Source organism: Pezoporus occidentalis, unplaced genomic scaffold (genome assembly GCF_034315485.1).
Source record: "Pezoporus occidentalis ecotype Australia unplaced genomic scaffold, CSIRO_AGI_Poc_V1 ctg182, whole genome shotgun sequence".
In the NCBI taxonomy this organism is placed as follows: domain Eukaryota; kingdom Metazoa; phylum Chordata; class Aves; order Psittaciformes; family Psittacidae; genus Pezoporus; species Pezoporus occidentalis.
In genome coordinates, this window is record NW_026913662.1 from 358,276 (window position 1) to 385,609 (window position 27,334).

The following is a 27,334-nucleotide window of genomic DNA, read 5'->3' on the forward strand; positions in this document are numbered from 1 at the left end:
CCTGTAAGCCTTGGTCAGTGAGAAGATTCATCATAGTCAGCAGTTCAGTTCTGAAAACAAAGACCAGGCACATACAGGCTGTACTAGGAAGGCTACAGATACCAAGATGAGGGAAGTTATTATCCCCTATACTCAGCACCAGTGAGACCACACCTGGAATACTGGATCCTTTATGTGACTACGCTTAGAATTAAAGCACATTGCAACACAACTTCCACAAATTATCATCAGATATCTTTTCATTATTAGCCACATATTTGCACAAAGGAAAACAAAAAAAACCCCAGTTTTCAGCATAATTAGGTTATGATATTGAGATATCAAGATGCTGGAACATACAAACCTCTAATGAGAAAAGAGCCATCATCATTTCTTTCTATCCAGAGTATGTCAATATGAAGTTTTATGGGTACCAGCTCAGATGCCTTGAAATTTTCACGTGGACTGTCATCCTAAAAAATATAAGTATTCAAAAATGAGTTTACTGGGATATAAAAAGAGCTAATCAAGATGTTCAATTAAACATCTTGATTTAAAAGTGGATTTAATGAAACTTGAAAGGGAACACTTCAGAGTAGAATTTTCTAATGGGATTCACCACTAAAATTTTGCTCTTCCCCCCCCCAGGGATCATATTAAAGGCACAAAGTTATCTCTGGAGTAATTCTGCTGAACTCTATATATACAGTCTGACTATACTTCAAAGTATTTTCGAAGACATCTCAATAAGATTATACCCCAACCCAAGACATTCTTAACCCAGGAGCTCTCAGAGTCAGAGATAAGAAGCCTGCACTATGCAGCATCTGATTTTCCCTTGAACTATTTAAAGACTGAATGGGTACAGCTAACATTCTTGAGCAGATTTTGTCTTTTTAGAATTTAGTTTGGGATGGTGCCAGCTGAAGTTCAGTTATATTACTGTACTCAACAGAAGAGAAACTTCATACATTATTTCTTTTGGGGTCTCCCCAGGGAGTCTTTATAGTTCATTATTCCTGTCAAGCAGAATAACACAGCCAGTGTAATTAGAAACTGTACATATCAGCATAAAACATGTAGCGAGAAAGCTGTTAAGATATAACTGCCAAAGTTTCTTGAAACTGTACTGAGATTGCAGTAGAAAAATGCAAAAAATAAAATAACCTTTCTTAAATTCCAGCCCCACCCAGCGCAACACATCAAGTCTCATGCAGAAGAAATACACTATTTCTTCGAATTTCAACAGAATATTGAATGGGCAATGCAGCATAGCCTATGACCATATCCTTTCACTCATTATTACCCTGCAACTCTATGGAAATGAATCATCCGTATGTCAAACTTGCAGTTTAGTCAACCACAGTGTCAACCAACACTGTGACTTGTATGCACTGCTGAGTGAGCACTCTGGGGCTTTCACTGCCAAGCAGACTCCTACTGTTTGTTTATTAACATATATTCCCCACCTCAAACAGCTGCTTTCTCAATAATATTTTGATTACATCTACCTTCTTGCCCATAAATCAGGACAATCCATTTTTAAATTTAGATGGCTATATGTTAAGACTTTCCTTTTTGCAAACATTCATGTTTGTGATACACTGAAATGTGAGGAACAGATCCACAGCTCTTACAATAAAATGCTTGTCCTACTCATGTAGTAGAAACAGCCCAAAAGGAGTGCCTAAGGATCATCAGGTGGTGGAAAAGCTGCATCACAGAAGGAGGGAATACTGATGCACTTTCAGTAAAACACTGAAGAAATAATAACTGCTCTTTAAGTCAAGAATGATCTCAGCAGAGTCAAGGCCTTACCCCCAGATGCAGAACTGGAGCTGCTATTCCAGTCTTCAATTTATTCAAAGTTTATATATATGGGTGATTATCAATTTACAAAGCAATGTTATAATTATCTTATCTTTACTTTTGCCTGGGGTTTTGTTGTGGTCCCTTCTCCCCCAAAAAATAAGTCCTTATCTTTATATTCAATGGCTGTCCAGCACAGAACTCACCATCTCCTTTAAATGAAAGAAAATCCCCTAAGAGACTTGAGCAGGAGTGTCCTCTTAATGTTACTATTTTATGCTACAGTGGTGAGAAAACTTGCATTATTTAGTATCTGTCTTTCGGTAGGGCAGAAAATGAAATCTGGCATCTAAGAAACAGTATTCACATGTTTTGAACTGGAATTCCTGTAACCTTTTTCCTTCTTTTGTACGGAACTTTCATTGTAAGAAGGATCCTCTAAGTAGGAGAGAGAATTAACCTCTAAAATCTGTTTTTGTAATTAGAAAACCACTATTGTGCTAAGCTAAAAAGCCCAACCAGAAAAACCCACGTTGAGCCTCTAGGAACTTGGTATACTTTACCTGTAAAGCTCCCAGACAGTCACTCAACAAAAGAGACTGGGAGTGGAGAAAATAAGATAAGTATAAAATATTAATTCATATAAATAGCTTGGTCATGCATAGAATCCACCTCTAAGGATACCACAGAGCTAACCAAATCTATGGATTTTTTAATTGTTTTAGTATTACCTAAAGACCTTCTAGAGGACAACAGCAGTTGCTTTAAAGTTAACTATATCCAGATTAGTCATTTATCATCAAAGAAGCAAGAACACAGTTCTTATAGAGCAGCCAAATGCCTCATTGTTAACATACCTTTAAATTAATCCTTGCATTAGAAACTTTTATCTTCATAGGCATCACTTCGGCGACAGTTTCATCCTCTAGAAAATGCTGAATGTTTGTAAGGGAAGATGTTAAAAATTCGGCACTGAAGTTCTCTACATGACACTGAAGAAAACCATTTTTTACAGCCAGCAGAGAATGTATCACAGCACTAGGCCCACTTTCCCATCTCAAGCTAATCTCAGGTGATGAATTAAGTGGTCCAGCCACAGATTTACAGTCCGAACCTGTTGCAAAAGGAAAACAAATTTGCATTAAAATTTTGCAATGCACAAAAAAAGCAATCATGATACAAATACTTTTACCTCTACTGGCCAACTGAGATTTTCCAAAAGTATTTTAGAAGTCGTATCTACAAATTACATCATAGCAATTACAGAACTTCAGAGCCACTTTCTTAATCTATCATTTCAAAGCACTAAAGAGAAATAAACAGTACATACAGTACTAGAACCTCACTATGACAACAGGAAAGGACAATACAGAAATATCACTGTCTACAAAAAAAAAAAAAATTAGTGTTTCCTCAATATCTGGACAATGGAAAAACAATTATTTTAAACTTTTCCACTAGCTCCTTCAATTTTAACTCAGAAAAACATTTAAGTCAGTTCCTTCTCTCAGGAGAGCTGGTGTTCTCTTAGAAAGACAGAATTTCCTGACCCAGGAACTAACTTGCTAACACACAGGAATATAAGCAGCAATGCAGTAAGATGAATAACATGACTACATGGTGCTTCCATTATTTGGATGGCAGTAGAATTGAACCTTAAAAAAAACCCTAGCAGTTTCAGCATCTTTAACCAATAAGGACAACTGCAACATTGAACTGAATCATTCTAAACTAAATTAAAAGATTTAAGGTTAAACTGCTGGGGAGGGGGGGCAATATTAATTTGTTGTATAAAAAAAGAGGGTTCACCACCAGAAATAACTACCCCATGGGATTCTCAAGTAATTTGGTGACTCTGATCTACAGAAATTGTTTGTATGACAAAAAGCATACCCACAGTAATACACAGTTGTTATATTAAGAAGCATCAATGCTGTCATTTCAAAGATAGCTGAAATCAAAGTAACTCAAGTAAAATTAACTGAATTATGTCCATTTATATTAGTAGAGCATCTAACTTAAAAAATTTGAGAGAATTAAAATAAACAAAAGTTTCTTGGTTTAAACTCTGCTTCCCTCAGGAAAGGCCAATGTTTACAAGATCAGAAATTGGAAAGATTAAAATTAAAAAGAAGACACTTTTTTTTCTATTTTTGTTTCTTTAATACTATTCTTCCTCCTCTCCCCATATTATTGGCATGCAGTTTATTGTAATCTCCTCTTCTTGATTTCTGCTTACGCATATATTAGCAATTACGAGAAAGCTGAAGAGAAGGCATACCGGAAATCTGCTAGCAGCTTTTCAATACATACGATGAGATTATAAAGGCAGAGCCAGGCTCTTCAAACTGGTGCTCTTCAGGAGGTTAAGAGACAACAGTTCAAACAAGAGAGGTTCAAACTGAATATAAGAAACGAGGAAAATGTAGCACTGGTGTAGGCTTCCTGAGAGGTTGTGCAATCTCTGTCCTTGGAGGTCCTTTCTTAGACCGATGGGATAAAGCCCTGAGTAATCTGGCCTGATGTCAGAGCTGACCCTACTTTGAGAACAGGATTGGACTAAAGACATCTTGACATTGCCTTCTCTCCTCTCCCCTCAACTATCCTGTGATCCCATGAAGTGCAGGTTTCTTCTGTGGTGGCTTCTTTGCTATGTACTATCTACTGATAAGTAATAATGCATGCTATAACAAATGCAGCATGCTATACCCCTCCATTTCAGAGATAACCTACTCTAAATAATCTGACATGTAATGTAAAAGAAAAACACAGTATGTTGGTGGGCTGCACATTACATTATTTCTTTCCAGTAAAGCTTAGCCTGGATACCTTTATATAAAGAAAAAAACCATCCTGCTTCACAGAATTAAGAGTTCCTTCTGAAATGATACAACTGGTTCACAAGGCACTTGGTTAAAACTCCAAGGCATCATTGCTGAACATATTACATTTGCGAGACACAAGCTTTCTGATATATCAAGTCTCTATAGATATAGATACTCGGGTATCCTGTTACAGACATTTGCAGCATGTGAACTTATTTTTTAAAAGTATCATTAGCATATTGTTAATTGCTACTGCAATGCTATAACAACTGCTCAGAGCATTAATACTTGAGGATTCAGGTTCTTGATAATTTCTTTGCATGGTTCCTCACTTTACTAATTACAAATGTTACTTCAGCACTTGAGTAAGTTTTATTGAAAGGTCTTGGGGGGGGTGGGGGGTAGAGATTGCTTTTATTGGGATATTTTCTTTTTGCTTTTGCTCACTGGTTGTTCTAGTTGCATTTTTTTACCATTAACTCATTTAAATAGTTTCTTTTGATCTAATTCCCAAACTTTTTCCCAACCTTGATCCTCTGGATTTAACTATTTTCTTCCTTAGTTCTTCTATTAGAATAAATATGGGAGATGGGGAAGAGCAGTGCCCACAGAAGATGGCTGACTAAGTACAGAAAACACAGTCCTACAGTGGACAGAAGAACAGTAGAGAGTAAAAAAGATGTACATTACAGAATGGAAGGGACCAGCAATGTACAAAAAGAGCACTGTTGGCCTAACCATCCAGATACCCACCAGAAAGAGAAAGGAAGAGAGATGAAGTGGAAGTATTTGGATAGTATATCCAAATTTAGAACTATATAGAAGTATTTAGAAGTATAATACTATCGTATTATAGTCTTTTGCCCATAAAATAATCAGCCAGTGCACAAGCGTCTCTATCAGCTGAACCAGAGAAAGCAGGTTCTACTTTTAGATACATGTAAGACCAGGAAGGTGGCATGTTGTTACTGTTTACTCCCTCTTGGTTTTACAGCGGATGTGATGGATAACCAGAAATCAATTTGCCTGCATATGAACTGAAGGTCAGCCATGAGTCTCCCCTGCTGGACCTCCTTCTTGCCCTCAGATGCCTGAATGTAATTGCAACATCATGTAACAGCTGCTCAGGCAGCAGCTGCTGGCAACTGCTCAGCTTACCAGTAAATGGGTTTTTTAGTTAGGCATCAGAGGCTGTCCCACCACATACAGCTTCCTGAAGAAAATCCTGCTCCTGGAAGGCTGGAAATAAATGGCAGCCAACAGCTGCTATAGCTGTTTCCTGAGAAAGGAGAGGAACCAGAAGCAGGAAGCCAGTGCATCAGGGATCTGCCCCAAAAACCCTACAGCGTCCAGCAATCCATGTGGAAGGCTGGCAGAGGGAGCAAAGCAAACTGTGACGTGAAGTGGCATGCTAATACATCGTGCCAAGAAAGAAAACCTCACAGCATATGAACCAGGTTTTCTGGCAGAGAATGTATATGTACTCATGCCCAGGAAAAACTCTGACACACTGGTTGATCTAGTTGCGCAAATATCTGCATGAACCTACACCCTCTGTTCCTATCAAGCTTTAAAAAAGGAAAGGAAAAAACCAAGGAACCAACAAAAAAAAACCACAATGCCCAAAAAAGCAAAAAACAGCTGTCCTCACAGCTCATCCTTCCTGACACAGAGTCTATTTTTAAGTTTTCTTAAATCACAAATTATAAATTTGTTTGAACTGTTGTTGTTAAATTAATCTAGAGAAATAGATCATGAAGAATCAGCCCTTCAAACCAAGGTACATTTAAGCAAAGCATCATTAGATCAGTAAGAGAGTTTTATCTTCATAAAACAGTAACAATGTAATGCAATTTATTTGATTTTAAAAAGAGCAAACTAATGACCAGAATTCAATGCAATGCAGTTTATCTGCAGTACCAGAAACTGGTTCCATTTTTATTTCCTTCCCTTTCCCTTATCAGGGAAGAAATAAGAGTAGATATTCTAAACCAGCATAAAAAGTATGCTATTGTACTAAGATAAAACTTGGTTTTGTCCTTTAAGGCTACTCCTGAGTTTTTATTTACTCAGAACAAATGTTACTAGCTCCAGTTTCACAACACTGAGATCTCATTGTTAGTTCTTACCAACAGTTCTGTTGCAAAGATAGTGCCGAACACTGATATTTCCCAGCTGATGTGGTATCACTTGGTTGACCTGTAGGCATATTTCTGTATCTTCACCTCTGATGTCAATTTCCCCATTAACACCAAATATTTGGAAAACCACAACAGACATCTACCAACAAAATTAAGATAAAACAGTGTAAGATTATAAATTGAATTTACGGTGGTTATTATTTTAAGTGCTTTCTAAACCTTTTCTCTACAAAAGGAAAAGAATATTTGTATCCATAACCCTTCCTCACAGAAAAGCACAAAGTTTTCTCATTTCTTTTCCTTTTGTACCTATCAGCTTGACGATGGGTTGCTCAACAGTCTGTCCAAAAACAGACACTTGTATTTATAACCCACTAATATCGATTCAGAATTGGCCAGAAAAGCCACAAGTGAGGCATTTTTCTCAGTCCAACAAAGAAGTTTGTGACCTATGTGACACCTGAAGCTTTGTAAGGCTGCATTCAACTTCATGTATATTATAAGCACAACCAAGCATTTGTGGTGCTGAATCAGAGCAGGTTAAAGAACCAGGCTACTAAACTTTGGCTATCAGCGTAATAGCTTTTTTTCCTCTATTGGACTGCGATATCTTTCAAAACAATAAGTAGCAGCCAGTTTCAAAGGTCAGCTTTGGTATCAGAAGATCTATGTCCATCATCACTAATACTACTAAAATGACTTCAGTTATATTCTGCAAGTAGAAAAAAACCCACGCTAACATGCATTTGCATAACAGTCAATGAATTCTGATTTTTCCACGTTACCTATATGCACAGATGATTGAAAATGTATTTAAAAGGAACCAATCATTTAAGTGAGCTGCTTTTTTATGTATTTTTCTTAATTAACATGATCCACAAATATTTTAAAGCAAAGAATTACACGACTAGCATTAAAAAAGGAAAATAAATCAGCAAGAACATGACAGATTTCAGTCAACTGAAACTCTTAGGTTGGACCCTGCATGGTATATCAGGGAGGGAATCTCCACATATTTCTGTAAATACTGGGCATTATCGTGACACAGTCCTGGACAAGAGGCATCTCTGATCTGACCCAGCAGGGCAGCTGTTTTGCTCCTATTTGCAAATACTACAGAATGCTACAAATACTACAGAATGCTACCAGTGCTAAGGAAACATCTCCACATCAGAGACATCAGAGTTTTGGTACTTTCTTTTATCTATACATAAAGATTTTAAAAAGCTCATTTTAAATACTGTATTCAATCAAGCATAAAAGAACACGACAGTATTACAAAATATTGCTAGGTATGAAAGCAGAAGTATTTTGTGGCATTTTTAAGTGGCTACTGTCATTTACCAACAGCGGCTATACAGGAGATGACAAGGACAGAGAATACTCAGTGTAACTTGGATTGCAATCTTCATTTGTATTTAATACAAGTGCACTACACCTATAGGCTTACACAATGCACTAACAAAAGCTACCAAAATTACTTGAAAAATCACCTCTAAAAGCATTCATTGTAGCTCTATTTAGAGGTATAATTTGCTGAAGCATGTATTCTAATGGAATTCAACAATATTACCATTTCTTCACTAGGCTCATGGGCATTCTCTGAAGCAGCACTCATGGCATCTGGAGATGAGCCACCACAATTTTCAATCACTGTGCTTCCTTCAGGAGCATTTTCTGATGGGCTTTGGTAGTTTGTGGCTGTAATACCTTCCATATAGATAAGAAAAGAAAACACAGTTAGCATAGCCAAACCTGAATCACTCCTGCATTAAGAATAAAGTCAGTGTCTGTTACTGTCTGCATACATTAGCTCACTCTTTAAGATGAGTTGAATGGCTTATTAAACAAATATTTATGATTGAGCTGCCAAATCCATGCCTCTTACAGAGAGTTCAAAGTTCTAGACACTATAAAAGTAAGGCAGGATATAGTGACAAACCCAAAATGGCACTCCACATGCATTATTGAAAAAATTGTGAAAGGCTTTTTAAGTCTTCCAAATCAAATATAAACTTGATCCAGCCATGTCTATAAAACACTGCACAGTGCCTTTAAAGCAAAAGTTTGTGGATTTATGTTTAGAGAAATAAGCTATATATACTTTCATTAGAGTGATGATGGTAGTGTTTCCCTGACAACTAGAAAGCATGCAGACTTAATCTACAGTTAAATATTGTTTAACAAGCTTAAAAAAAAATATAAAGGTTATTAAAAATGGAAAATGTATTTTATGGCATACTCCCACATAAGCACATGCAGGAATACTCCTACGATCCAAACATATAAGAGGTTTGCAAGTGAAGTAGTATTCTCATTATTGCTCTAGACTGAAAAGAAAAAAAAAAGTCATTCTTTATTGGAAGTAAAATTTATCAGAGAAGAGGTACCAATAAAGTCTTACTGCATTTCCTGACATTAGAAAATTATTTAATCAGTTTTTCTAGAGAGCTACTAGATCATTACAATTGCTTAAGTCCACAACATTACAGACTATACAGACATAATTACCATAAGCCTGGATTCCTCCCTCAGACCAGGACCACACATTAATGCACAGATGAGTGAAAATTGGACAAATACCTGCTGTTAGACAGTCAATAGCTAGGAAGAGCTCCATAATGAACAAGCTGCAAGGAAACTACTAAATCTATCTGCTTGGTAATTAGCATGATGAGTATTAGTGAAAATCCATTTCTTTTTCATCTATTTTTAAAATTAAAGGTTCTTTACCACTTCAAGCATAACACCCATTCAGGGTACAAACCTGTAAAACCAGCCAAAGCAATGGCTTTTAAGCAAAGCAGAGAACCGTGCTGCTTAATTCAATTGCAACATAGGAATGCAATGCTTTTACTCTCCTCAAGAGAGAAAAATTAAATAGTGCTAAAATTAAGTAGCACTACTTAAGTAGCACACCTTACTGCTCTCCCACTAAATAACATGCTGTGAATATACTTGATACTACCAACTGGAGAACTTCACAGAAATAATGCTGTAAAGTATCCAGGATTTGCTGCACTACAATCCTTTTGAGGGCTATTTTAGTAATAGGTTACATTTTCATGTATTGCTTAAAAATATTTTGTTAAACCTACTCACCTTTCTCCAGAAAGCTCTGGCTGTCACTTCCATCACTCTCTACCAAATGATCCTCCAGCATCATACTATCAATAGAGACGGTATCCAGAGAGACTTGTGATGGACTTCTCTTCATATTCTTGTAAGAAACAGAGAATGTAGGGAGGTTGGACGGGCAGCGTTCCTTAGGCTTTGCACTTTTTAAATATAAAGATATCGGGAAATTATTTCAAATTAAAGGAATTACATAGAAGTTGGTTGGTTTTGTTTGTTTTTTTTTTTAATTTCTGTAAACCAGGCAACATACAAAAGAAAAAATCTGATTATTCAATAATCATAGAATAGTTAGGGTCAGAAAGGACCTTAAGATCATCAGGTTCCAACCCCCCTGCCATGGGCAGGGACACCTCACGCTAAACCATGCCACCCAAGGCTCTGTCCAACCTGGCCTTGAACACCACCAGGGATGGAACATTCACAACCTCCCTGGGCAACCCATTCCAGTGCTCACCACCCTTACAGTAAAGAACTTCCTCCTTATATCCAATCTAAACTTCCCCTGTTTAAGTTTTAACCCATTACCCCTTGTCCTATCACTACAGTCCCTAACGAAGAGTCCATCCCCAGCATCCCTGTAGGCCCCCTTCAGACACTGGAAGGCTGCTATGAGGTCTCCACGCAGCCTTCTCTTCTCCAGGCTAAACAGAGACAAACACATAAATAACATGCATTCCTGCAAATATTTGTGTCAATATTTTTCTCAATACATATTTCATAACATTTAAACTAAAAGTAAAGAGTTCAGATAAGTTAACAGCTCATTTTAGCTTTCATTAAAAGCTGGATACTGCATATCTTCTATCTTTATATTTTAAAATTTTTTATCTACTAGATGTTCATTTCCATTGACCATTACTAGAACTACATGGCCAACAAAATTGATAAATATTTTCAAATAGTAAGCAAATTGATTTAGTATTAAGTCTTCTGTACCTTGATGAAGACTGGGATGCAAACATTCTAATTGAAGTCACTTTGTCTTTGTTGATTTCAAATTCTTCAGTTTCTAAGGCAGTTTCTGTGTCCAAGTCAGTGACTTGGTTAGGGCAGCCTTCAGTTGTGCCTTCCTGTTCATTTAAATTATTTGAGAATATGTTTTTGTTGTCTTCTTTATCAATGATAAAATCAGTAGAATCTTCTCTCTTATTTAAGATGGATGTTGACTCTTTAGGATGCAAACTACTTTTCTCACTCAGAGGTCCACAGACCTCCTCTGAATCACTTCTACTAAAAAGTCCACTGCTTGCTCCTTCACTCGTGTCTCCCAAACCTTTATCTGATGCATCATCTGAAAATGATGCTCCTTTCTGAAAGTCCGTATTACTGTCTGATTTAAACAAAAGAGGATCTATTAAAATCCCTTTATTAACTTCAGCATTCAAAGGCTTACAGTCATTTACATAATCCAAATCAGTAATACCAGCTTGCACTACCTTATTGCCAACTAATTTTTTCTCTGAAGTAAGAGCTTCCCCATTTCCCAAAGGGGAGAGTTCTGATGCCACGGGACTTCCTTCTTCCATAACTGGAGACTTACAAGGGTTTCCCTGAGTCACTGGATGGAGTAGTAAGGCTACTTCTGCACTTTTAAGTAGGATCCCAATGCAGACATCTGTTTGCTTTGCAGGTTTTCCTGTCACTGCTTCTACATCATTCCTTAAGTTTTCCAGGAGCAATACAAGAGATTCATGGAGAAACAGCAAAAAAAGGTACTGGTAATGATTGATCTGCAAGCTTACATGTTTCTGAACATGGACTAGGACATGTACATCTGCATCTGTGGAAGAACTTTCAGAAAGCACTCCTGAAGTGTCTAACATTTGAATGCCATTGGTCAAGGGCTCTGTCTCAGTGCTGTAATATTCCCTAAGAAGTTTTTTACGTTGCAGTCTATTAGCAAGATCACTAGATTCACTTTTTGGAATGCTCACAGCTGTCTGATCATGGGATAAAAGCTCTTTTTGTGACTTTGCAAACCTTACTGGTTGGCAAATCCAAAGTGAAAGTGGAAATGAGTCCACAAAGCTTATTGGTCGGCCTTTCCCACTTTTTGTTCCTTCATAATCTATCCAGAACTGGGAAAAATGCAAGGCCCAAACATCAGTAGCTGCAGATGTCTTTAATGCATATTTATTCAATTGTGGTATGATATAACCTTTATAGACATCATGCATTTTAGTATCTTGTTCATGAGCATGTCTCTGGAAAATTGGATGCAAAAGATTAAAATTCTTCTGGGACTTGGGAAAAGTGGTGAAAGTTCTACTGAAAAATTCACAGTCTTTGAAGTTCTGAAACAAAGCTTCTAGATCAGAGTGTCTGCAGTTTGGCGAATATCTTGTATTCGTAGCAATCATCTCTGAACTTTGAATAGAAAGTGCATGAGGTTGATCTTTATGAATTTCAGGTTTGTTTTCAGATGGGATGATGAACTGCAAGAGAAATATATTTTTTCTAGTCAGAAAATTGTAGATTGAGAAGGTATACAATTAAAGAAATAAAATAATAACCATGACAGCTAAAATAAAGGAATAAAATTATAATTTTATGAGAACTCAAGTATACTAACACAGGCTCACAAATTATCATTTGTGTTTCCTCTTTTTTATGAGGGATCTGTGGCATCTAAGACTCAACGTTTGTACAAAAACATAAGGGTCTCAGGCTTTTCTTATATGAAGAATTTAGATTTAGGTCAGCAATATTAGGCTCATTTCTTCAACACAGAAACAACTTGGCAGAAAGTTTCTGCAAGTGTTCCAAGCATTTAAAATTTTGAACTCCAAATTACAATTCTCTGCTTTTTTTCAATCTCACTTGTCAAATAGGATTTTTCACTACACTATTTTCTATGTTAAGATACCAGGAAACAACTAAATGTGCTAACACAGCTAATATTCCTAACAGTGCAGAACACAGAATAAGTATTTTGTGACCATTATCTGATAATCATATTTTTTTCATCATAAAATATACTCCAACTCCTAAAAAAAACAAAATAGCTCAGTATGCTGAACTTAACTGGCCTATCTTTAGCACAAGTTTTAAAGGAAACATGTATTTTATGTCAAATTCTGTATCTGTTGTTAACATGGACCTTAGCCACATTAGTTTTGCTAGGATCAGGGGCACTACCTTCTGTCACAACATCTCCATGCTGAATCTAGAAAGATGAGAGTAAAAAAAGTCATCCTAAAGACACTCAAAAGATGGGAGTGATAAAGCTTCTTCATGTAAATAAAAGGACACAGAACAAAATAACCAAATATCTAATTATATAATAACTATGAGAGCTGTAAACATCAAGCACACCAGTAACAAAATATTCATAAATTGCTAAAATATAAATAATACAGTTAATACAGGGATGAAACAATTAATATGACTCAAAGCTTGAGGGACATGAGAATGCTTTTATCTTCTCTTAATTTAGTGGGCTATTCATATATCAATAATTCACTATTAGATCAGTCTGTGTTTGTAGTTGCCTGGTTGTTAGCTCTCAATAAGTGTTTCCATTCAGTACAAACTATGTCTTTTCAAAGTTCCATTAAATATGTACCAAGAGCATTAGGACAGCCATCTCTCCATATGCTGACTTTAGAATGTTTGAAACATCTCATGCAGGCACCATCAAAGAGACTCATTGTTTTGTTTACCTCTGAACCTCAGAAAAAAAAGCCCAATGCAAACTGGGGGGAGGAGGGAGGGAAGAAGGGTGAGGAATTAGTCTGCTCAACAATCCTTCTCCTCCAAAGAAGAAAAAGACAAGGGAAGCAAGAATCTGTTGTTCCAATGCACCAGTGAGTTCCACTTCTCTGGAGTAAACATATAGAGAACTTGTGTACCTGGACTACAGCCAAGGGCCAGCGTGAAACAGAAAATGGTGAGAATGGGGTTTGGAGACACAAACTTTCAGAGGAACCACTTGCTTTACTCTAAGCATTCAGCAACAAGACAGAAGAGTTCTGATATAGTACAACCAGAGGAACAAGGGAGGGCCCTTGCATTAATTGAGTGCAAATACGTTAGTTATTTTTACTTAAGTGCTCATCTTTCTTTCTTCTGCTATGTCAGCTTCATTGAACACAGTGAAATGATCTGTGAATACTTCCATTCAGGTCTTCAAAACAAAACCAAAATACCCCTAGGACACAGATAAAGTAGTATGTAAGACACACACTTGTATTCAAGCCATCATATTCAGCATAGTTTTCCTGAGGATCATTATTTATGGCATAGATTGCTTGCTCATGTATTTGTCCACATTTTGTTAAGCTGCTTTGCTAACAGCTTTTCAAAATAAGAGTATTCTCTTCCAAGGAACCACAAAACCCCTCCTCAAAGACAACATACCTTTAACATTAATCCATCAATTCTAACATCAACATGCTCATCTGATTTTGAATTATCATTTAACTTGTACATGGCCATGAACTGAATAAGACTCTGTTTCAAATCCAACACAAACTGATTTAGCCAAAGAATACTTCTCTCATCCAGGGTGAACTGTAAAGCATTCAGCTGGCCATATAAATTTGGACATGGAACTGAAAGAGAAAAAAAAACAAAATCATGAAAATAAGTAAAATGTTTTGGGGGTGTATTTTTAATTTTTATTTTTTTTTTTACATGAGCACAGACGTACATTTTCACTCCTATTTTACATCAGAGAAAGAATTCCTTTGATCTCAAGGACAAATACATTGTTAGGGGATACCTAAGGTAATGATTATTTGTCACTCAAATCAACTGAATTTCTGAATGGAAAACCTAGTATTAGAATAGAATGAAGTCTGAGGAGAGGGGGATAATGCCCTCATTACAGAAGGCAGGACCAAGGAGATTTGCTGTCCTCAAGTTCCATTCTCAAGAAATCCACTCACATTTCTGTGTATATAACAGGGCCAACCACATAACACAATAAAAACAACTCAATCAGATCTGCATTACATAATAAATATTACTGCAATAGTTTCAGTTCTTTTATGTAGCTAGATAGTGCGACTACAGAAACAATACATATATGTTGAAAAATGAATAACTTGTGTCATTAAAATGCTGTGTTTTCTGACATAAAAGCCATATTTATAAAAAACAGTATTACAGGAGATTACCAGGAACAAGGACTGTGCAAATGGAGCAGTGTTGCACTGTTTCCACTTTAGAAAGCCATTACCTATTTCCAATTGTCAACCTGGAACCAGTATTAAGCTTCATAAGGGTGAAAGTAACACACAAAATTTATGGTACAGTAAAAAAAACAAACCAAACCAAACCAAACCAAACCAAACAAAACACACCCCAAACCAAAAAACTGAACTTCTTACTAGGAAAGTCCTTTCCATCTGGGTAGTAATATTCAGTGAATTCAATATGAACAGCTGGCATTTCTGGTGGAAGATAAAGTGACTTTTTATTGCAAGAGATGAGAGCTTTAGGGGAAGAACGACACTGGTCTGCTGTTGAAACCTGTAAAAGGCAAAGGATTAATTTCATTAGTACATTACATTTTTATTAATTGTTATACATTTGTAGTTCCAAGACATACGCCTAGAAGGGTAATAATCCACTGTTCTCAGATGTAGAACTCCAACTACACAAAGTGCTACGAGACAGACCTAGTCGCCTTGTATTAGAAGCAATCCACACAGAACAGTTTCGCAAGAAAACTATATAGCATGAACAGTACCGGATCACCTTCCTTCATGTCAGGCAGGAGGCAGCAGGTCACTTTCAAAGGTGTTCAGTAAAAGCCTAAAATGATCTGATATCTTTATTGCAAACACTAAAGCTCCTGCATAAACAATTCTGCTCAGACATGCTGTATTTGCATACTGTTTTTCCTCAAGGATCCTCTATCTAGAGGATAGAGGATAGCTAGCTATGTCAATAAAATTAGGAAGTGGTTGTTCTGTCACATAAGGAAAGACTCCAGTATGTGGGCCCACTCTAGACTGTATACTGCTAAGCAAAGTGTTTAGCATGCACCTGGCAGGGATTTATATGCTTGGCTATGCCTAAAGGTCTGCTTCACAGGAGAATCAAGACACTATAGAACAGTAAATCCTTCACTTCTGGTTCCTTGCAGCGTAAAATTATTAAACAAGGAAGAGATCACCTTTTGATATATATTTGACCTTAAATTTCTTGGAATGTACCCTAGTTTAAAAAGTTTGCTGTCAAAACAAAGCTGTTTCATCCAACACTTAGTAAGTCAGACTGCTACTCTGGAATTAGCCAACATATTAATACTGATTATATGATGATGTCTACTTGTATGAGTTTCACTGGAAATAAAGAATATATAAGTTTTATAAGCCTGCTTCACTCCATGTAGTTGTTTTCAAGCTGCAAACAACTCTGTATCAACACACAAAAAATTCAAGTAGTAACAGATCTATTTAGAAAAATAGCTTTCTGTAAATTGTATAGAGGTAATGAAAATTTTAAAAATCAAAAATATATTTATGTAGGGAGGTGGAGGAGACAAGTATCTGAGGAGGAGACAAGTATCTGAAGAGCAGAAAGCAACTGAAAGCACCAATACAAAATTATATAAAACCACTTCAAACCCAGATGAAGGCTCATGGCAGCAAGCTGCAACCTCCCACTCTACCAGAAGCAATATGGCCAAAAACCATTGAAAAATGGAAAAAGAGCAAGTAGAAGTCACAATGACTAAGGGCTCACACTAACCATTTTTGTTAGAACCTGAAATTTAGAGTAGATCCTGCTGTATCACTACCATTCTGCCTTAGAGATATACTCCTTCTCTATTCCAGTTGCCTCCTGTCTGCATGAAAGAGTGAATCTGGACCACAAATGTCAAATAAAAGTACTTAAACAAATGGGGAATGGGGGCAGAATAATTAAAATGTCTACTCAAAATATCACTGAGGGAGGGAAGGGCTGGAAAAAAAAAAAAGTAAAAAACCCTCTCAATTTAACATGTAAAAAAATCCCATGTCCTTTGAAAAAGGTGACAATAAGAAAAGTATGAAATACAAAACCACATATTAAAATATTGGGTACCCAACACAAAACAATAAGAAAAGATGAAATTCCAAATGTCAGAATTCAGGAAGAACTTGGATCTGAAATATAACTGTAATTGGGTGTCACCTAATATAAAGTCAATAAGAAAATATCCACCAATTTTAACAAAGCAGAAGCAGGACCATAAAGATCTAATCCAATAATGAATGAAAAGATTTCTATTAATTTCAATGGGCTTCAGATTTGTCCCTTAAAAAAACATAGGTATTTAACAATCCAGGGCAAAATAGCCCCAGTTTTACTAACTTGAAGAAATGTACCTGATATATATTGAAATCTGCAAGTCTAACCACAACAGGACTAGACATCAGTTTGCCCTTTGGTTGTTGAGAAGATACAGAGGAAGCCCTAGGTGTTCCTTTTGGTATCTGTTCCTTGCCTGTGGGAAAGAATAGTGATGGAATCATTGAGAAGAACAGTCTTTTTTGGACTAGTTTTAACATTTCACAGAATTGGAGCAGGACTGATGCAAACAAAGTACCTGTTTGTAGGTTCTGTGGGGATACAGCAGGTGGTGATGTGGGAGGAGAATCTATAACCTGGTCCTTCACAGCCTGCTTAAGTAACTCAACATTGCTTTTGAATTCATTCAATAATTCTTTGGCCCATCCACTTCTGGTTTTAGTTGCATCACTATAATGCATCCAGTGATCACAGCTGTCTCCTGCAAATAAGAGCAATGTGGGAAATATTAACTCATTTGAAAGTCTTCTTTTAACTAGGTAACAAGTTTCCACTATTTCACAATTCTTCTTCAAAATACAATCTTATTATTACATGCTGTAATTATTGAACAGAATTTACAACAGGTGTTAAAACAGAAGCTATATTATATAAAAACACATCTCACTGCTTCACAAAAATCACTCAGAAAACCATTTAATATGGCCACCTGCCTTTTAACACCATTAGCATGTTGAAAACAGCACTGAATATTTCAATTCAGAGAAATCTGATGACACATTAATGTCATATGTGAGAACATGCAAAAAAAAAAAAGTTTCTAAAAAAAAAAAAAAAAAAAAAGGAGTGAGAGCAAGTAACAGAACAATGTTCTCATGCTCACTTTTTCCAAGCTTATCTTTCCTGCCAGAACTGTGTCCTAAGAAGTTCCTGGTCCCTTTCCAGAAATGTATTCTTTTTGTGTTGGCTCTCTAGCACCTCTACGGCACACAAACAAGAAGGTAATTTCAATCAGTGCTGCACCACATACAGCCTTAAAAATCAAGCCCAGTAGAAATTCTTTTATTCCTAGCATGTTTCTGTTGGGCAGACACTTAAACCTCTGAAAGAAATTCAGATCTCTTCAAACAGTCCCTGTAAAGACAGTCTACTAATGTGTTTGAAACTAAGCATGCACTACAAATAACTTCTATCAAGTGATACATCACTCTCTAAATACCACCATGTGAAAACTTAATTTATTTGGGACTTAATAAGATTTTGGATACTTACACTGGGGATTAGTAGATAATTAAAACAGGTAATTGCTTTGGGAAAAAAAAAAACATGATTTCAAGCCTAAATGCAAAGATTTCAGCATGGAAGAAACTATAAGGGAGGGACCCATCACAAGAGATGACATTTTTTCCCCACCTTCCTGCCTCACATCCTTTTGATGGTTGTTCACATCTTTCAGGGTGAAGATGATGAAAAAGGAACAGGGAAGAAAAAAAAAATAAAAAAAAAAGGAGAGTGCAAAAGAGGGCAAAGATACATTAAAATCAAGTCCATAAAGCTGGGATTCTCCAAAACAGGGCTGAAGTGGGATCACCTCAAGCATATGCACATAACTCTGAAGTACCTGTAGGACTGCAGCATAATAGGGAAAGCTCTCGTACCCCTTCTAGAAAGTCAGTACAGGCAGGCACCTCTCTGAAGTGCTTGCACACTAACACATGCAGCATGAGGAACATGCCAGAGCAGGAGGAATGAGAGATCTGCATGCAGTTGCAGGGCTATGGTCTCACCAGGACCACAGAAACATAGTGAGATAGCACGCACAACTAACATGCTGCAGAGGATGGACATAGGCTCTTTGGGAAGTACAGGACAAGAAGGCAAGGAGGCCGAGTTGACCCATCAGTGAGATGAGTGGGAACACATGGAGCTCTATCTTGGGATGGATCATCAGCCAGCTGAGCGTTCACAGGTAGGGATTAGATGGTAGACCAACATGGAAATGTTGTGGCAGATGTTTGCTACAGACCAGCTGATTAGGAAGATGAAAAGGCCTCCTTCAGAAAACTAGAAGTATCATGTTCATAGAGCCTGGTCCTCATTAGGAACTTTAGCCACCCCAGTATCTACTGGAAACCACTAGTCTTCAAGGGTGGGGACTAGCAGCATGAAGTCCAGGTGGAGACAAATCTCAGCTGCAGAGTCTCCACCCTTGGAGCTATGCAAAACCTAACTGGACACAAGCCTGGGAAGATAACTTTAACTGAAATCACTTTAATCAGAGGAGTTGGATTACGCAATCTCCAGAGGTGCCTTCCATTCTCAACTATTCTACATCTCTATATATGGAGATCTCATTGCCACATTTACCTATGAATAGTGAAGAGAAGGCCAGAATGTAATAAAACAGTATTTTAGTGGAGCTGGCACTGATGTTGCTACCATCTGAATTTATTGCTGGTTGCCCAGGAAAAAAATGCTTTCCAATTTCTCATATTAATTATCTCAATATATCAACTTGATCAAGAATTTCCTATGCTGCAAAATGTCCTGCATGATGGCAAAGCAGCAGCTTTCTCTGATCATCATCCAGCAACACATCAGCTGCATAGATAATGGATCTGGATAAAAGCTTGGGTGAAAGCAGGTCTGGGAAGACTACTGGAGTGATGGACTGCTGCATAAACAGGTTTACAACATCCAATAAGTCTGGCTTATGTTAGGGTTATCACAGTCAATGGGCATACAACCCGCTTCATTTCTGTTAAGTATTATGAAAGGCTATTGTTGGAAGGCTTGATTTTCAATGGGTTAGAAATTTATCCTATAGTGAATATGCCTCAAACTCCCTTTAGAGTCTTGCTGAGCAGGTCTTTTACAAAAAAACAAACTCCCAGCCCCCAAGAACTCAATCTGCAAAATAATTAATTATTGAGAACTTCTTCCTAGAGGATTAACTACAATTTTCAAGACTAAACCCAGAAGCTGTTCCTAAATATTCCATAGGCCAGAAAGGTACAAAACCAGAAAACACAGAAGCTGTGACCTTGCTGTTAGAAAGTATTAATACGGTGTCCTTCAGTATGCAATATTGCAGGACTTCAAGGTAGAAATGCTCTGCATATCAGGTGATAGCCCGATACACCAGTATATAGAGGCACAATACCTACATGGCTAGAGAACCCCCTCTGAATTTTCAGGATTAACATGTACGCCTTTTGATCTGAGCAAACAGACTGTCCCCTCTGTGACAAGAGTTTGCCCATAGAATTGCCACACTCTTCTAAAACCATGGGAAAATGAGGACCTCTTAAGTGGAAGAAGAAACTTTCTGGCATCATGTTCCTTCCCCCTCCACACGTACATCCTATTGGATCAACTACCACCACCTTTGGAAGCTTTTTATCATACTCTATTAGTGAGACATAGATTTCTGTTACTTAAACATACTTGTACAGAACACTGCTTAAGACTGGAAGGAGAACGCTACCTTTAGAGGCACCACCTCTGTGATCTGCAGATGAGCTTTTCCATCTCTGGTTTCAGGTAGTGAGTTATGTTGCATGCAGTCACTACCTAAAAGCACTCAGTTTGCTTCTAGCCTGCCCATCCAAGAGCCTACAGTGCATGGTTCAATCTGGCTAAGAATGTTTTCAAATTAAACAATCAGTTTATTTCCCTGATCCTCTGAATTTTCTCTGAGGAGAGCTCACAGAAATCATAGATAGATTGGTCCCTCATTTAGACATTGTAGGAATCAGAAGTGACAGTAAATGAAAAACATAGCTGGTTTACAAGACAGGCATGTGTTAAACCTCTGTAAAATAGGGTCCTCCCCCTTTTATAGGGCAACAAAGCAATATCACGATTTTCGGAACATATTAGGTCCATAGAAAGAAAGAATACTGATGAAGTGTATTTTTTTCTGAGGCTCTGTATGTTTATTTGACCTATACTAAATTACATTTTTTAACGTACAAAAATTACACTTGATACCTATGAAGGAAATAGATTGACACTACAGGATTCCACCTGCAACCATGACAAAAAAAAGGCATGAGGCAGGCTATGGCTAATTCACATCTTTAATCTATGTGGATAACCATTCCAAAACGACTGGTCTGTATTAGTAAAAAGCAAACCAAAGCACAACCACTTCTGCCCACCAGCTAAAAAACCCTCCACTGTGCTGGACTGCTTTTGAATTCAAATGCAACAGCAAACTTATTTTGTCACTTCTACATTTTTTAGACTTCTGAAAACTATCTGTAAGAAATGCTTCTTTGGAAATTGCTAACATGTGTTTAATAACAGTTCCTTCACAAAAGCCTATACAATGGAACCTCTAAACACTGGGCTTCCTTTTTAGCAAAATAAAAACAAAAACATTGCTTGGAAATGGATATAAAATGGTAGACTTCCACATGAAAAAAAAAAAAAACACCTCAAAAAAAACCCCTAAACCCTAACAGATTGACTCTTTCGAATACCCAATTTGTGAATTCTCAATCTGCCATACTGCCTTCCTCTGTCAACACAGAAATCTTTTAATGTCAGAAATGTCTGAACACCGCTTTGTTGACCTAACAGAACAGTGAAAAGTAAGTGTTTGGCCTAAAAGAGCTCATTCACAGAATTAAATTGGCTCCCAGGTTGTTGCTTTTGTTGTTTGTTTGTGCATACACAATGAAATAAAAACGAGTGTATTTGAAATGCTCAGAACATTATTATCCATGCCCTATATATGTACACACAAATTTTTTAGTATTCAAGGAAGATATGTTCACAGGTAATTCACAAAATGCTCACTTTCATACCTGCTTTGTGAAATGGATAATAGTCCACTGTTAAATAGCTGAAGGAAAGCTGCATGGCTCCTCCTGTAACACGTCTATTTGAGTCTGTAAAATAAAACAATACTCAGCTCTATACACATTGTATTTAGGAGGTTAGTTCTGTTGCTCCACTTCTTTAAAAATCAAACAGCTGTTTCTCCCTCCCCTTCACTGACTCTCCTTAAAACCTTATTATCTTCCCTTAAAATTTACATACAGGTAAGTCGTCACTGGTTTCTGAAGATCAGCTAGTTAAACTCAGTGTTCTGTACTCAGACACTCCTAACAACTTGTGTATCGTTTTAAATGCTATTAAAAAGTAAAGACAACTCTCTGAACGCATATTACTCCAGTTTTTCTGAAACAAAACTTTTCATACTGAATGTATGGTTCTGATCAGTATTCAAAGTCAACATTTACAGCATTCTTGAAATTAAATATAATTTGAAAAATACTATTGCAGTGAAAAGGTCTTCTGAGAGTTCTCTGTTCTGATTTTTCCGCTGCTAAATTTAAACTTCATGGGCAAAAAATAAATGACTAATAAAGACATCTCACTAAAAATGATAAAGTAAAACTGCAGTAGATATACTGCATGTAAGTAAACACATCTCTAGCCAGTGAACTTATGCTCTGCTGTTCTCCGAGCGTTCTCCCTAATTAAGGAAATATCTAATAATAACCTACGGTTTTCATATTCTTCTTCAGCAGACCTTGTATACCTCTAAGTTTTTTAGTGACTAGACAGCTCCTTGGATATACATTGATACATCACACTCTCTGATTGCTTTAAAGGCATTAAAGAAGTGTCATTTGTCTTCTTTTGTTCTGATTCTGAATATGGCTATGTGCAATAGCCTTTCATTTTAAAAAAACCCTGAAGTATCACACACAAAAATATAAGGACACAGAACACTTGTTTCATTCTTTCTATGTGCTGCAGAGCATACCAAATTCTCTAAATTAGTAACAGAAAGAGAACTGCTCCTTTATTAGTCTGTATTTTGTAAGAGTATTACAGAAGCAGATCATATAGGACCCTTTCAATTCACAGTAATGTTGCCACTGCATTCTTCATAACCCAGTTAACTTGCAACATAAAATAAAAAACAGCAGGAACAATCAGACTGGACAGAATCGGCTTCTAGAAGATGGAATAAGCACTGATGCTACTAACACTCTTACCAGTTTTTATTGCATTTATTCTACAATAATCACATGTAATAATGAAATGTTATTCTCATAAAGGCATCTAGCTAATTTTAAATCTGTCTACATAGAGTGAAGACAATTCTGAATATTCCTCTAAAATAAAGACTCTTGATTAACATTAACGTATTCTGCAAAATGTATTCTAAAGACAAATATGGTTACCTAAAAAAAAAGTTACCTCTTTCTTTAGAATGGATATCATCACATATATGTAGGTCCAAATGGGAAATTACTAAGTGATGAGAAGTTTCCTTAACATCAAAATCATTAAACAATTTTACTATTGCATCATTTTGATCAGGTGCTGCTGTTGTCTGGGGCGCTTTCACCTGCTGAGAGCTGGGTGCAGGGGCAGAACTCTGAAAAAAATATTTAGTTGTATCAATTTATAAAGTTTATCCTTCCTTTCAAGCATAAATATCCTCTTCCTTACTCAAAACAGGTCTCTGAAATAAGGAAAAATCTGCACCAAATGTATTCACATTGTGTGGTTACAGAGATTTAAGTGTGCTGTTTTAGAATACAGCTAAGATGAGCTAATGGCTCAGCATCACAGGGAGGAAATGCCCATTCTCCCCTACCCCCACACTTCTTTACACCCATCACTTGCAGCACTGGTATTTTTCTAACTTCTGAGCAAGCTGCTCAGGGAACTAAACTTGCAGAAAAACTTTTTTTTTTTTTTGGGGGGGGGGGAGGTGGGGGCTCATTTCTGCTATTTTAGTTCTCCAAACTATATCCCAAAAGGGTCAAAGATGAGCCACTGCCAGTTATCAGGTAATTGGTGAGATGCAAGCACAGGGAATTGAAGAATTGGAACCTCCCTGCTCAATGTAACAGCTAATGGTTAAATTCTTGTAGCTAAATTATCAAAACCAACCATAAATCATAAGGACCACTGTAAGAACTGAACTCTCCATTATAGTACACTAGCTTCATTGGAAGGGATTCAACAGAAATTACTTTACTCAGCCTTAGTAATAAATTATGTTTTATTTTAATGGGACTACCTTTTATCAGTTTATTTGTTCTGCTTTTTCACTGACAAGAGGCCCCTCCTGTTACAGTCACATAGCCCAGTTGGCCTAGTCTGCTTTGCTGAAAAACGACCAAGGTTTACATACGACTATCTTACGTGCAGCATCTATACCACATCCATGCCAGCACAAATATGTTAAAAGTAGAATTTTTCACCAGTTATACCAACGAGGGAGCCGCATGATGGAACGCTTCTACTAAAAGCTAATTTTTTGATACCATGAAAATAAACTGGACAAGCACTTTAAGTTGTTATAGTAAGCATATCTATCCCCACATTAAGGTTACCTTAGTGTGTCTTAATTATTACTTTCATTAATTCATAACCAGAAAATATTTGGGGAACAAATGTACTAAACAGTTAATCAACTGTTAACGTGTAAGTTTACATACTCTGTGCATGGATAAAGAAATCCAACTTTTTCCTGTAATTAATATGAATACACAAAATCTTGTCAAATAGAGTCTGTTATATTCATTCACATATGAAATAGCCTGTGATTCATTCCCAATGTAATTTATCCAGCTGAATGAAAATGAGTAACTGAACATTCTCCAAAATAAAGTAACATAACTAGCTACACTGCGTTGCATTTTAGAACACCTGTTAATTATATAGTGAGACAATTTTCATACCTGTGCTGCTTCAGAAGCCAAGCTTTTTCTCTGTTCTGTTGATTTCTCTATGGCTTCACTAAGAGATTTGGCATATTGCACCATGGCCTTCAACTGGGAATCAGTCAAAACCCACAGCAAATCATCCAGAATCAAAACCAGTTTTGATGCCACTACATTACAATCCTTTAACTGTATAATAAAAATTTAACCAAGTTAAATGGGTGCATTAAGTACTTAAACGTCTTAAATCAAATATAAGAAAAAAAAATTCATGCAAAACTACACTTCCTCCAAAATGAAATTTCTTCCACATAAATAGCAAACATTTTTTATTTTTAAATTGTATTCTTCTCATTAACTAAAAAGTACCTAAGATACAATATATTTATACCCCACTTTTTATTTGCTTGGAATGCATTAGATATTAAATTGATGCATTTCTCTAAATGTAGGTAATGTTAACACTGTGGATCTAGAGAAGTAAAACAAGCCTCGCCATAAACAAAGCTCTGCAGAACAAATGATTTCATTAGTAGGACCTGAGCAAGGTCTGCATCTTCAAATTCTGCCTGCTGTATTTCTTGTAAACTCTACAGTCTTACTAATTACATTAGTAAAAACTGAGTTCTGGGAATTTTACATTTTATATGGCCTAAATTTAAAACCTCTCCTATGTCCATGTATGCAGTAAGAGCATAATTAAAAATTAATTCATAAAACAATGAAAGACTTTCACGTTTACCCTTCTTTTAAGTGTGACCCTAATTTTTGATTGGTTAGTAATCAGTCGAACTGGAGCACTCATGATTTCATGCTTAGAACTCTGGATTGCATCTGCCTCTATTCTGATCATCTGCCAGTTGATTTCTTTAAAAGTCAAAACCTTTAAAGAGAAAGAAAGAAAAAAAATACCACCTTCATGCAATACGGCAGCTTACTTCTGCCTAAGCATGTGCATGTATATATCTGCATATATATACACACATACACACTCACATACATCCTTCATGCAGTCATATCAACAGAACAAATTCATGTCACTTGTTATTCTACTTAGAGGTGTCAGGATGTAAAGCCTGGATCCTTCTCTCTGCCTCCAGAATGTCACAGAAATGTTAAGCTAGTCCCAAGCAGACAGAGGTAATAAGCAGCATTTCAAATACTCAGAAGAAAATAATGGTTACAATTTTTGCATACTAGGTTGCTTTTGATAGACGAAAGAAAGAAGATTGCATGGTTTTGTTTCAAAATGTTAAATCAGAGTATGCAGGAAAAGAACAGGGAGGGAAGCAAAGCTACAGGATGGAAGAGGTTTTTGAAGTATTTTATTTCAATTGAAAGTTAAACATTGAGTACATTGTATGCCATATAGACCCCACAAGCTTTGAAACATTACATGGATTTCTAGAAGACAGAGCAAGCAGATATCCCATGTCTCATCATGGAGAACATCAAAAGAATAGGACACTAAAAGGGGGGAAAAAAACCCAACGAAATAATGTTATTTCTAGTTTCCCTAAAACTCCTTCCTTCTTTACTCTCTGAATTAAAAAAGATCAGCCATGAAGAAAGTGGAACAGGGAAGAGTTTGTTTGGTATGCATCTTATTTTTCAACTGCAATTCTCTTGTCAATTTGAAAACTGTACAGCCTATGTCCTGCAAATACAAGCACAAACTTAAGTAAAACACACTCAATGTCCTTGGGAAGGAGGCACACACAAAGTGAGCAAGATGGAAAGGCAAAGTGCAAAGTAGCCTGAAAAACACTATTTGCAGAAAAGCAGAGTACTTACCCTCCTCATCCAGGAGATACAGTATGAATGGAAGCTTCTAAAAAATTCTGAGGAGATTTCTTACTACATCAAGAGTGTAACTACAGTGCAAAGGCAAAAGCTTACTCCCTAAAAATATAGTTTAGCACAAGTTATGCTACAGCATTGGGTTTATTTTTTCCACCTCTTCATGCAATTTACTGCTAACAAATCATTCACTGCAGTTTCCAGAATAAAGTGCTCGAAAAGAAACCATTCCCCAAGGAAAGGTCTGCTGTGTATGGAGCAACTGTTAGGCATAAAACTCCTCCTAAGAAGCACAACATCAAAAGATATGGCAACACAAAATTCCATCTGATCAAACTTTAACTCTTCCTCTTTAAACTTCATTAACACATGAGCATTAGAATACAGATAAGCTGCAGGAAAGATAACCTGTTAGAAAAACAGTTTGACTTATTCTTTTTGTGGTATTTTTAACTAACATTCTCTTGGGGTTTCTTTTCCTACATAAAAAGCAACTAACAGACTCCTTATCTCTGAGTAAAGTCTATTCTGGAATAATCACCTAGAAATGGGCCAACATGGGCAAAATTTCAAACGCTTATCCCAAGACAGATGCATGCTAAAATAAGTCTCTCAATACAATATATTACAATATAATAATAACAATATAATATTTAGAATCAACCTTGCACTCTATACATTTTACTCTGGTTACATG

At 36.6% G+C, this 27,334-nt stretch overlaps 1 protein-coding gene across 3 annotated transcripts in view; it reads right to left on the minus strand.

Moving 5' to 3' along the window:
• BLTP3B (bridge-like lipid transfer protein family member 3B) overlaps positions 1-27,334 on the minus strand; it is a 55,319-nt gene that overhangs the window by 4,170 nt on the left and 23,815 nt on the right. For all 3 annotated transcript variants that reach the window (XM_062615456.1, XM_062615457.1, XM_062615458.1), the window contains 14 exons: positions 25,580-25,720; positions 24,856-25,026; positions 23,360-23,540; positions 21,952-22,035; positions 17,436-17,618; positions 17,215-17,333; positions 15,226-15,367; positions 14,252-14,445; positions 10,829-12,327; positions 9,857-10,032; positions 8,328-8,464; positions 6,743-6,893; positions 2,646-2,902; positions 344-452 (listed from right to left, as the gene is read on the minus strand). In XM_062615456.1, the coding sequence (XP_062471440.1) occupies positions 344-452; positions 2,646-2,902; positions 6,743-6,893; positions 8,328-8,464; positions 9,857-10,032; positions 10,829-12,327; positions 14,252-14,445; positions 15,226-15,367; positions 17,215-17,333; positions 17,436-17,618; positions 21,952-22,035; positions 23,360-23,540; positions 24,856-25,026; positions 25,580-25,720 (3,544 nt within the window). The remainder of the gene's footprint in view (positions 1-343; positions 453-2,645; positions 2,903-6,742; positions 6,894-8,327; positions 8,465-9,856; positions 10,033-10,828; positions 12,328-14,251; positions 14,446-15,225; positions 15,368-17,214; positions 17,334-17,435; positions 17,619-21,951; positions 22,036-23,359; positions 23,541-24,855; positions 25,027-25,579; positions 25,721-27,334) is intronic.